At 40.8% G+C, this 12,384-nt stretch overlaps 1 protein-coding gene across 1 annotated transcript; it reads left to right on the forward strand.

Annotated features, from left to right (window-relative positions):
- The first annotated feature begins 619 nt into the window (after positions 1–619).
- Positions 620–12,180, forward strand: prodhb (proline dehydrogenase (oxidase) 1b). The gene is made up of 14 exons (XM_041043251.1): positions 620–1,042; positions 2,204–2,415; positions 4,551–4,585; positions 4,674–4,823; positions 5,028–5,092; positions 5,186–5,302; positions 5,483–5,556; positions 5,882–5,963; positions 6,397–6,489; positions 6,986–7,132; positions 7,509–7,684; positions 8,459–8,557; positions 8,671–8,759; positions 9,839–12,180. The coding sequence occupies exons 1-14, from the start codon at positions 680–682 to the stop codon at positions 10,027–10,029; spliced, it is 1,893 nt and encodes a 630-aa protein (XP_040899185.1). The 5' UTR covers positions 620–679; the 3' UTR covers positions 10,030–12,180.
- Positions 12,181–12,384: the final 204 nt, after the last annotated feature.

Consider the following 12,384-nt stretch of genomic DNA (forward strand, 5'->3'; position numbering starts at 1 on the left):
TCCAGGGGTGAATTGTGAGTCCTTCAATTACTTAGATATTACCCAAGCATGAGATTATTTGTATCGAAAATTATGCTTAAAGGTAAAGTACTCATAATTTGTTGCTTACGTGGCCACCACGTGAGGACAAATATGGGGCTGACATACTATACATAGAAAGCGTATCAGTTTCCTTTTAAGTGCTCTCCAAAGGGGTGAGGTCTTTTTTCTTGAAAGATAACTTCGAATTGATTGTGTCGAGACAGTCAGTGGTGTAAGAAGTATTTCAGGTCATTTAAGTACAAGTAGCAATGCCACAATGGATAAATACTCAAACTAAATACAAGTAAAAGAAAAGTTCACTCTAGTAAAAGTAGAAGATTATACACGAAAAAACCGCTTTTCTATAACAACACTTGGTTAAACAGTTGGTTATTTTCCACTGGTGCAACTTGCTCAGTCAGGACTTAAGTGGGTGTGCACCTGTGCAGGGTGTGTGTTGTGAAACCAAAAAAAAAAAAAAAAAAAAAAGTTTGGGAGTGAAAAACAAAACTCCTGCGTCACAGATCATCCACCAACCAAATGATGCTAATGTGACTGTTTGGCCCGGTGTCTGTTTACACTGCAGCGTGCGCAGCGAGCGCCGACAGATGGTCTGTGTAATTTCGCCGCTCCGCTGACATCTACCTCCACCGGGCTGATGTTTTATGTCAAAACTGCGCCAGCCCTGACGCGGGCAGGGGCGCAGATTCCCTGTAAATGGTTACTCTCCAGCCGAAGACTCAGATCCACCGTCAGCTCCACATCTGCGAGGCAGACGGAGCAGCGGGACCATGTCAGCAGCCGCGGCGGCGCTCAACACGACTCGGCGCGGTCGGAGTGTCCCGGACAGCCGAGCAGAGGAGGGAGAGACGGCACCAAAACCGCGGCAGCTAATGAGATCTCCGTAGACTTTGATCTGACCCAGGAGGCTTATAAAAGCAAAGACTCATTAGAGCTGCTCAGAAGTTTGGTGGTTTTCAAACTCTGCTCCTATGACGTCCTGGTTGATAAGAATAAAGAGGTAATGAGGTGATCCCTTAGCGCGCAGCCCGAACGTTAACCACGGAGACGGTTTGTCAGTGTGGCTAGAGTTACCAAGGTGAACTTGATAATGACAGTATATAAAAAGGTTAGCACTCTTGTTCACTCCAGTGTGGCACTTTCACATGGCACAGGCGGTAAAAAAAAAAAAAAAAAACGGGTGTCAACATCGGAGTAATTGTCAGGTGTGAACACAAAAGGTACGACAGGCCAGAAAATGGTCTCGGCACAGCAACAGTCTGTACATGTGTAGGAGTTGGAATTGAATTTGATAACCCCGTGTTTATACATACACATGCTTGTTTGCGGGAGTTATATTGATAAGTTATAGCTGAAAGGCCATTAGTTGTGTTCAAGGTAAACAGCCATATTAAGTCTGAGCTACAGACTATAGGGTTGTACACAGTCTATGGTTTGAACCCACAGGGCTGACTGTTTGCACTTAAGGCTCAAGTGTTATACCCACTTCTCAAATTACAGCCTGTTTTTCCAAGCACTATGTCCATGTTACTTAACCTCTGCAGTAGTAGTATTTACTCAACCTGTACAGTAGTGTAATGTTAATACACAGAATGTAAACTGACAGGGCACAAGACACACTTTCTAATCTTAAAAGCCTATGTCTTTGTGCCCATGTTGTGATGTGTCAGGGCACAGTATTTAATAGACCTGCAGCACTGCAGGCTCCTTCTGTCCACGCTTATCAAGCCTTCATGGAATCAATGGAATCAATGGACAGCTTGGCTGTGGTTGCGAAAGCAAGTGGAGACAGCAAATGTAAAGCAGTAATCTAATCTGGCATTACTTTGATTTTCACTGTAGCTGCAATGTCTCGTTCTTTGCCCCTGTTTTGGTCACGCACGCCCCATGTAGTTTTTGGCTTGGGGTTAGGAACATGATTTGAATTCCTTTGCTTACAAAAGGTCAACTTGCTGCTTTTCTTCTTTTTCCCCACAGTCTGTCAGGTAAACCTGCTGCCTCAAAACACGCCCAGACATGGCCTTTCTTTTCTGAGACCGGATGATTAACATAAATTAGGCTAAATTACATGCAGAACTAATTAGGATTATTAGTTATAAATTATAGGTACATAATGCGTCTGCCTAAAATGCTTATAATATCCTCCTCCCTTTCTGTTCAGATAATGGATCTAGGTAAGACGATCCTGGGACAGAGAGCCTTCAACCAGTTCATGAAGATGACATTTTATGGGCAGTTTGTGGCTGGCGAGGACCACAGGGCCATCAGGCCGCTGATCCAGAAGAATCAGGCCTTCGGTGTTGGCTCTGTTCTGGACTACAGTGTTGAGGAAGACATCAGCCAGGAGGAGGCCGAACAGAGAGAGATGAAAGAGTACGAAAGTTGCGGTATTACCACACATTACAGCAGACATGCAAAAAAAAAAAAAAAAAGCTTTAGAGCTGGCAGCATTTCAAGTGCATTTTTTTTCAACAGTTAGTAAAAAATTAAAGAGGAGTCATGGATTTACTTATTACCAAAAACAAATTAAAATGACATTTTACAAATATCAAGAGTAAAAATAAGTACGACAACATTTAATACTTTCCTCTTTTTTGGTGCCAAAAATAGATTTATTTTTCATAACAGTGAGGAAGTAAACGCTGTATAGAACATGATTTGTTGGCTGAGTCATTGCCCCCCATTCTTGATTGGCTGGCTGGAGAGAATTTCGCACTTGTTAGGAATCCTGTCACATGGGGAGCACTAGTTGGCTATCTGATCTGTCAGCTGATGTAAATTTGGATGACAGTACAAACCTTATGCAAGCAGCATCTCTAGGCAGCGGCAGCAATATTACTTAAATTTGGTTGTGGGCATTCATGCATTATGAGTAATTAGGACATCTCGTCGTCCAAAATAAAATTTGGACATTTTGGCCCATTTAGGAGTTGCCTCACAGTCAAATCAGTGCATAACATTTCTGAAGTGAATATATTTGATGTTCATTTCATTGATGTGAAAAAGATAAGTGCACATGTCAGATTTACTTAGCATAAGTATAATACTCAGCCAGAAAAGTCTGACCTTTTATATCTCACACAACAGCTCTATTTCTGAAAAGGCCAGATGCAGTGAATAAACAAGGCTGTTAGGCAGTTCTTAAGTGTTTGGTGTTTAAAAGTCTGTTGACACAGAGTGACACCTGACTGACTGACTGCAATGTCACCTTATGCCAGACAGAACATCCTCTACTTTTGTTTCCTAGTGTTATCACATTCTGTAAGGTGATAAAGCTCCCAGGCAAGACCTTTGCTGTGGCTTTCTTAACCCTACTTTAACTCTGTGTAGGTTTTTTTTTTATACCATATCACTAGTAACAAGATATCACTGCTCAGCTTTTATATACTTTGTCTTTGGGATGCCTGCTTGGAAACATCAAAAGAGGTATCAAACCTCAGCCTAGAGAGCTTTTGTTTGGCGAACATACACCTTCAAACCGTAAGGGTGGAGGACAGGGCGCATTAAGCCAGCTTGATCTCAGACAGCAGGGTTTGACAGGCACTCCAATGATCTGTCAAGATAGCAACAACAACATTACTCAGTTCCCTCCAACAGAAAGAAGATATAAGGAACAGAGGCGAGCCCTGGCTTGGTTTTGAGAGCATGATACTGACAGTGCCAGCCTTCAGATTCATGAGCCATGCCTACCAAAAATATACATTTTACAGTTTGGATTTGATTATCACTGGCTTTTGTAGGCTGGTTCTGACATTTTTTTTTTAACACAGCTGCCAGTAACCAATATTTTGTGCCAGTAGTCAGATTTATGATAAAAGATTACCAGTAATCGGTGCATCTAGCATGATTTGAATTCGTGGCAGTGTAAAGCAGAAAACTGGCAAAATAAAATTTCACTGGCCACTTAAACGGTTCACCAAAATCAGTACTAACAACAGGGTTATTAAACATAGCTATTCAGTGCTACTTAGAACTGCTACTAAAATTCTACTGACTAAATAAAATGTGTTTAAGACAGTACAGTTTCAGTCAGCGTAACATGGATTCCATTACAGTTTCATCTACAGTTCTACAGTAAAAGTGTTAACAGGAAAATAGTTAAAGAAGAGAACGCTGTTTCGTTTTCCGGGCTGTGAAACCCACTGACATCTCTGACGTCTTGCATGCTTACTGTTTAGTCATCTGCTTAGTTACATGAGCTCCCCAGTGCCTTATGATGAGGGGGGGGTTAGGTCAACTGTGGAGTGACGTTACAACTGCCCTCTCCATAGGGTCAGCAGGCTGACAACAGGACAGCTCAGCATATATAGGGTCAGTAAACACAGTGTCAGCCTCTTGCATGCCACTGCCACAAGACCAAAATGCTCACAGAAAGATTGCGTGTCCCCAGATCGAACTCTAAAATGCCTGCCACTTTGCTGAAATTATGATGCAACTCACATTTCTAATATTCCCGAAATACAGGGCACATTCACTTATTTTATCTTTTTGTATTCCCTCTAATTTAGCTCATATGTATCTGCTGCAGAGAAAGAGAGCATAGGTAAGCTGCCTTGTTTTGTTCTCATTTGTGGACACAGTATATGATGTAATTAGAAGTAATAAGCTTGCATATTTGTTTTCACCTACAGGCAAGGACCACAGAGAGAAAAAATATGAAACGCACAAACAGTTTGGGGACCGCCGCACTGGAGTGACCGGAGCCCGCACGTATTTCTATGCTGATGAGGCCAAATGTGACCAGCATATGGAAACCTTCATCAAATGCATCAAAGCATCTGGTAAGTAAACAGAAATTAAACTACATCAGTAATACAACTTAACAATAAATCTTTGATATTTTCTACCAAATATTGTCATCCCTCAACACGTGGACACTTGGTACAGTTCTCTAATCCATTTCATTCAGATTTAATTTCACATGCGGCAGGGTCTTTAAAAATGCATTACCAATGTGATAATATTTTTGTCTGTTTGACCTGAAGGTGGGAGTTCCATGGACGGGTTTTCTGCCATCAAAATGACTGCTCTAGGACGACCTCAGTTTCTGGTAGGCACTAAGGGGTGATTAAAATATTAGTGTAACAGTTTGGCTGATACTCTAGACTGACATCATGCTTTTTTTAAAAAAAAAAAAAAAAAGCTCCAATTCTCAGAGGTCCTGGTGAAATGGCGACGGTTTTTCGCCTTCCTGGCATCACAGCAGGGGAAAGATGGAATGGATGCCTTAGAGCAGAGGCTGGAGCTGAAACTATTACAGGTAGTTTTTTTTTCCTCTTCTTTTTCATTTCTGGTGATATTTATTGTGGTGCTACATTACACGCAATGTTAGAAACTGTGCATGCTGTGCACTTCCATGACATACATACTATGAGGATTTTGCTATGGTCGTTGCTACAGTATGTAAAGTGCAGTACTTAAGATCTTTATATCGGTCTAGGAATTCTTGACCAAACTGGGTGCAAAAGGTGACTTCTATGGCTGGTTTGCTGGGAGGAACGAGGAAGCTTCAGGGTGAGCCAGAAACAGACAACCAAAATTAAGACCCCAGACATCTGTGAAATATCTGTGAAATAATGTCAGTCTCACACATGGGGAAATACCTCATTAGGTTCAATTTAGAGGGAAAATCATTCACTGAAAACGTATGACGAAAAAGAACAAATTGTGTCCTAATGAACTGCAGTGTATTTTGCAGTGGTTATACCCGACAAAATCATTTAATTATATCATTAAATCACAATTTATTAGCCAAATTCAAATTTTGCTGCATAATTACAATGACCCTAGAGATGTTAGTTTTAAGACACAGCCCACCAATACCTTTCTGCCCCGACAGAACCATTGACATGCTCGACTGGAACAGCCTAATAGATGACAGAACAAAGATATCGGACCTCCTTGTTGTTCCAAATGTAAAGGTGAGTATCATAACACACTGAAAGAAAGTGGCAATAACTGGGAAGAAAAACGCAGTTAAATAATCCTTAATCTAATGATTCAATTCACTAGAGATGATAATTGACTTGCTATTTGCTTTTTCAAATTTGACGTGATACAGTTTACGGCAGGCAGGAAATCTGAAGTATCAGAGCAGTATCAGCATTTTCCAGAATGATGGACAGTAGCGAGGCTAATATAGATATTGACTAATTAAGGCTCTGGGTTAAGGAAAGGCCTTGGTTAACTGCATGTCTACAAAATCTGGGGAGGTTACCTTCAGCGTACCTGTTGACCTTGGACTAAAGACAGCTGAAGGGTGGCTAAAGTAAGAAGCACTAATAGGTGTCATACTGTGTGATTTTTGGTTCGTGAGCATCTCATGGTGTTTGCTCTCCTGGGTTGTTTGCTCAGAAAGGTGAGCTGGAGCCTCTGATGGAGAGGTTCACCACAGAGGAGGAGAAACAAATGAAGAGGATGTTACAGCGAATGGATGTCTTAGCCAAGGTAATCTCACATAAACTACAACATAAAAACTGATCACTGTAGACAAATATACGCACAACTGGTAGCAAATGCATTTGTTGTTAATCGGTAAGAATAAAGTAGTTATAGTTTAAGCAAATGTGATATGTTTATCAACATGCTAACATGTTGCAGTATATATACTTACTAATATGTATAGAGTTTCAGACAGTACAAATATGTTGTTAGCTATTGTGTAAAACTGTATGAGAGCCATTTTTAATAAGATCACAGCTACTGCAGTGCTGCTAGCCACTGTAAGTATAAGCACAATACCAAATCTATTGTATTATTAATATGATAAAAGAAAATTGTTCAAAGTCCCAATATATGCGTAGACAGAACAACGGATCACATTTGTTTAGTTAAAGAAAGCCTCATTAATTCAACTCTGAAGACTATTTTTTAATGAAACTTTAGAATAAAAAGCACTGTTAGGTGATATTATACAAAATTAATGAGATCTCTCATGTCCCAGCATGCCGTAGAGAATGGTGTTCGGTTGATGGTGGATGCAGAGCAAACCTACTTCCAGCCTGCTATCAGTAGACTGACATTAGAAATGCAGAGGATCTACAACAGAGAAAAGCCTGTCATCTTCAACACATACCAGTGCTACCTAAAGGTAAGAACCCACAGCTGACGAAAATAGATGTTCCAATCTGTCAATTTTGAATATGTGCGCACATAGAGCAGACACAACAGTTGTAATTCTCATGACAAAGACCGTGCTGTGACATATTGTGCAACTTCAAATTTCAGCATGTAATCAGATTACAGCTGAGTTGAGGGAGAAACAGCCACATGGCCAAGGAGAGGATAATGTTGGGTGGAAATTTGGTGTTTTATTTTTATTTTAAATATAGCATGTCAAAGCTGTTTAAGTCACAGTAGTGTTTCATTCATGGGCTTAGCATCCATAGCCTTACTATACTGTCACCTGAAACATACATACATGGATCTTTGCTAAAGAGCGAGTCTTCCTGTTTTTTGTTCTGCAGGAGGCCTTCGACAACGTAAGCATGGATGTAGAACTGTCACGGCGTGAGGGCTGGCATTTCGCTGCCAAGCTGGTGCGTGGGGCCTACATGTATCAAGAGCGACAGAGGGCCAAAGAGATTGGTTATGAGGACCCTATTAACCCTGACTATGAGTCAACCAATAGAATGTACCACAGGTAGGAGCCAGGAATTATTTCTTTGCTTATTAACTGCTGACAGCTGTCCAAATCTGCACCTGCCATGCCAAGCTCTCATTTCTTTATGTTCACACTGAAGCTGCCTGCTATTAATATAGCCATTTGCCGCTGGATAGTGAGCAGTTAAGAGTTAAATTTCTTTCACAAAGACACCCCAGGAGACACTTTTTTTTTTTTGCCACGACGTTCCCATGTAGTTCACAGATTTAAACTGGCCACCTTATAGGTACAAATCCACTGCAGTGGACAGCACAGGGATTTAACTTTAGGGAAGTGGTCCTTAAATTGGAGTTTCTGGGTTTATCATTTTGTGTCAGCAACCTTCCACCCTGTTGAGTTCCCCTTGTGCAAGTTACAGAAAACATTCAGTTTTAGGGTTGCTGTGTTGTAGCAATTTCCTGACAGTCCTAGATTAAGGTGAGCTAGAAGAAATCACCCGGTGGAGATGAATGTGTCGTGCACTAAAAGAGGAAAGGCCAAACTCCTCAAGCTTTCGAGTAGATTCAGGGATACTTTTACTGTTTAGCTGTGTAAAGGTAGTCCTGCACCACAAAATAAATCTTACATGCTATTGAAATATTGAAATATTTCCATGAATGAGTAATGAAAACAATGTAAGTCACAATATGCATACAATATACTAAATCATATACAGTTTACAATTTTATATTCAATAGTTAGGTAGAAAACAATTGTGGTATTTCCCACTTCACAACCATGTCTTTCTTGTGTTTGTGTCTGTGATTGTGTAAGGTGCCTGGATTATGTGCTGGATGAGATTGCACTCAACAGAAATGCCAATGTAATGGTTGCTTCCCATAATGAAGACACAGTGAAACACACCTTAAGGAGGTACTGTTTCAGTTCTATCCAAGCACACTGTTGAAAACATTGATTTTTTTTTTTATACAGCTTTGCATCCATATAAACCAACTTATTTTTGTATATCTCTCTCTCTCATGCAGAATGAATGAGCTGGGTCTCCATCCCACAGAGAACAAGGTGTACTTCGGTCAACTGCTGGGCATGTGTGATCAGATCAGCTTTCCACTGGGTGAGAAAAATCCACACAAACACACTCTGTCAGACAGCCACACAATGACCAGGCACTGAGTTCTGCTGCTCTGCATAAGGCTGTTGATTTAACAGTTTCAGTCCAGCCTCTGTACAATCAGTATTTGCCATCCTCCTCTACAACTCCCAGCTGTGTCTCCTAACACCTTTGAGTTACACAGGTGCCCCACAGAACACATGGAGGGCATGAAGCGCACATGTAGAAGTCAGTCTGCAGCCCGTAACGTGACTTATGAACTGAGACACCTCAGTATTGACAAGCTGTCCTAACGAAGCATTGCTGCCGGCTCTCACCACTTTGTTTGTCAGTCAAAGGCAGACAGCATGCAGCAGGCTGTTATGTGTCAATGTGAGGCTCAAGTTGAAACAGCCTTGACCAGTATTGATGTAAACAGACACACATGTTTCTTTGTTGTTTTCTCAAGGGATAGAGCAGTTAGTGTTGTGTCTTAGAATCCAAAAAAAGAAGTTGTTTTGTGAAATACAGCAGATTGGAGTAAAACAACATTATTCTTTTTTAAAGATACCATATTCAGTTTTCATGATTTGTTTTCATATTTACTGTAGTTCAGGATGTTTTTTCAAGACTTTGTTTAATTTTATCATGTTTTGATGCTTTGAGGATTAGTTAAGAAGAGTAAAGAGTAAGCCCTGGCAAAACAGTCACAGTATGTGAGCCACACTGGCAAACAACAGCAGTTTTTCTAAATCAAATGCAGCAAACTGAGGGTGTCTGTGCAACTGCTGAAAACCTGCCTGATTACAATGATTGTAGCAATCATTCAGTGAGGGAAACCAATCAAAATGACTTCCAGTTATGATGCGCTCTCTGGAGTTTGTCCAAAATTACCTGTAAAAATGCTTTTTTTTTTTTTTCAGTACCTCAAATGAGCCTACTCAATCGAAAATCACATTTTAACATATTCATGAAAGCTCTTTGATATCTGCTGACAAATAGAGTAATAGTCTGATTTATCTATGTTTATCTTCTTCATCCATGTCATTCTACAAAGAACCTTTTTCTTTTGTTGTTTCCCATCCCATCCACTTCAACCCTAGGCCAGGCAGGCTTCCCTGTTTATAAGTATGTCCCCTATGGGCCGGTGAATGAGGTGATGCCCTACCTGTCTCGGAGAGCCCAGGAGAACAGAGGCTTCATGAAGGGCGCCCAAAAGGAGAGGGAGCTGCTGTGGAAGGAGCTGAAACGCAGACTTGCCTCTGGGGAGCTTCTCTACAGACCGGGGTACTGAAAACAGAAGAAGAGACAGAGAGGAGAGTGTGTCAACCTGTCAAGTTTTTTTTTTTTTTTTTTATCTTCTCTGGTTGACGGCTGCTGCTGTGGCTGTCTGTTCTGTCTCTCCCTCAGTACAGCTCTCCCTGGATGTATATCTCCTGTTCTACCCTGTCCTGGAGTTTTCTTGCTGATGGACTGTTTCTGCATGTCACTCTCCTTTTCTGTCTCCCCACTGTTGTTTTTCTCCATTTCTTGTTCCCCCTTCTGTTCCTTGCTGATGTTACCCAGCTTCACCCCTATCCTTACTTATATGTGCTGCCCATGTTCTCTCTTTCTTATCTGCCTCTGCATCCATAAGCATTCCACACTTTGTCTTCCCATGGTCTATAGAGCTCCAGTATCCATCAAGTGGGCATCTTTACTGCTCCAAAAGGACTCCCTAAAATGTCAGATGAGACTGGGGCGGGCGTTTGTTTTTATCACTCTATTTATCTTGGAGAGGGACAACAATAAAGAAAATAAAAAGCTTGATTTAAATGGTAGTAAAGGAAACACCAATATTCCCCTCCTATATTATGTTTTTCTCATTCTTGGACAGCCACACAGTACCCCGAGGAGACTTCTCAGTACTGTATATTTGTGTGCTGTGTTTGAGGTTGTATTACTGGTTTGAAAATGATGCCTGTTTATGAATCAGCGAGGAAACCATAAATGGGTCCTCACAGCACATCGCTCTTCTTCTAAGTATGCAATGTTTTTGTCATTGTATTTACCAAAGGAAGCTATATTCTCAGTCACTGAGGTGTTACATGAGAACACAGTGTTAGTATTCAGTGAGTGAATCTCCTTTTAATACAGATGCCTGAGAGTCTGGCAGGTTGTTTTTTTTGTTTTTTTTTTCATGACAGATAATATGCAAAGGGTTAATAAGTTAGAGGGTTGGTCTTATTGTATTTTGATGGATTCAATTTGTTCAGTTCTTATCTCTGATGGTTTAAATACATTTGAAGCAGGTCATTCTATTTGTTGGTTTTACTTATCTCATTTTATGGACCTGTAAAATTGCTCTGTAAATAAATATGAAGTGTATGAATAGCAAAAGTGTACACATGAACATTTAGTTAAAATAAGGACTGGGTGTTATTGACTCAATACTGTACCTGCAAGCCATCTGTACAGCTTTGGTTGTGTTGGGTTTTAATTCTGTGACATATTCCTCTTGGTTATTGATACACAATTAGTATTTGAGTCAGAGGGTAACCAAGCTTCATGATAATTATGGCCTTGTCATTTTATGAGAGCAGTCAGTGCTCTGTAGACCATCATTTAATTACCCGTGATGCTACGCTCAGTACAGATCACAGAAATTGGATGCATTAATCATTACTCAGAAGAAACTTTAGTGGCTGTTAAGTTTTACTGAGGCAAAGCGCCACAGAGCTGTCACTGCTGCAGTATTCTATTGGTTTAATTAAGAATCAAGTCTACTTTTGATGTAAGATGTGCCTTTGGGTATACATTTGCCAACAAATCCCTTCTTACGCGGTGCTGGAGTTTTCCTGGTTAGCTCAACTGCAAAGATGATTTAGAGGACACATTATAGGGTGGAGAAATTCTACACAAGCTCCACTAGTCAGTCAAAAGCAGCATGGGCTCACCATATTCTTTGGGACTTAACAACACTTCTCCCTACATTAAAGCACACAGGCATGTAATAGAGGCAGCCCAGGCTAATTTACTTTATGGAATGAATGTTGACATTGTATTATGCAAGACGTGAAGGATGGCGTACGTAACCGATTTCTCTGGGCTCCTTTGCCAGTGGCTCCAAATGTTCTGGCATCTCGAATTGTTTGTTTGACTGTGCCCTTGACTTTGTGATTTCAGTGGGACCTCACAGTGGTCCGGTGCTTTTCAAAGCACTGCGACATATGCTGTGACAGGCCCTGATTTGAAAATGTACTAAGCATTGTTTTTCAGGTTTCCAAATTTGAAAAGATCTGCAGCACAATGAATAGATTGGCTTGCTGCTGAGTTACAGCAGCCATTTAATCTCTAATCAACGTCTGTGTGCCAGTAGATGAACAGACAATAAGGAGTATGATGGCTTTGAGCCGGCCAGGAGTATTGTGTATTTTTATCTTTTGACAGCAAATTGAGAGATTAGTGGCTCACAGTGTGCACAAAACTGGGCCTGGGCACATTCAACTCTATTGCTGTAATCATACCCACAGTATGAGAGGATGTTAAAACTTTATTTCACTCTGTGAGGACTGAGAAGGCATAGGGGAATCATTTTGCAACTTACAGAAGAAGACTGATTCAACAGCCTCTACTTGCAAAAATTTAAAGGGAGTTTTCATCTGTCAGC

This window comes from Toxotes jaculatrix, chromosome 7 (genome assembly GCF_017976425.1).
Source record: "Toxotes jaculatrix isolate fToxJac2 chromosome 7, fToxJac2.pri, whole genome shotgun sequence".
NCBI classification, from domain to species: Eukaryota; Metazoa; Chordata; class Actinopteri; family Toxotidae; genus Toxotes; species Toxotes jaculatrix.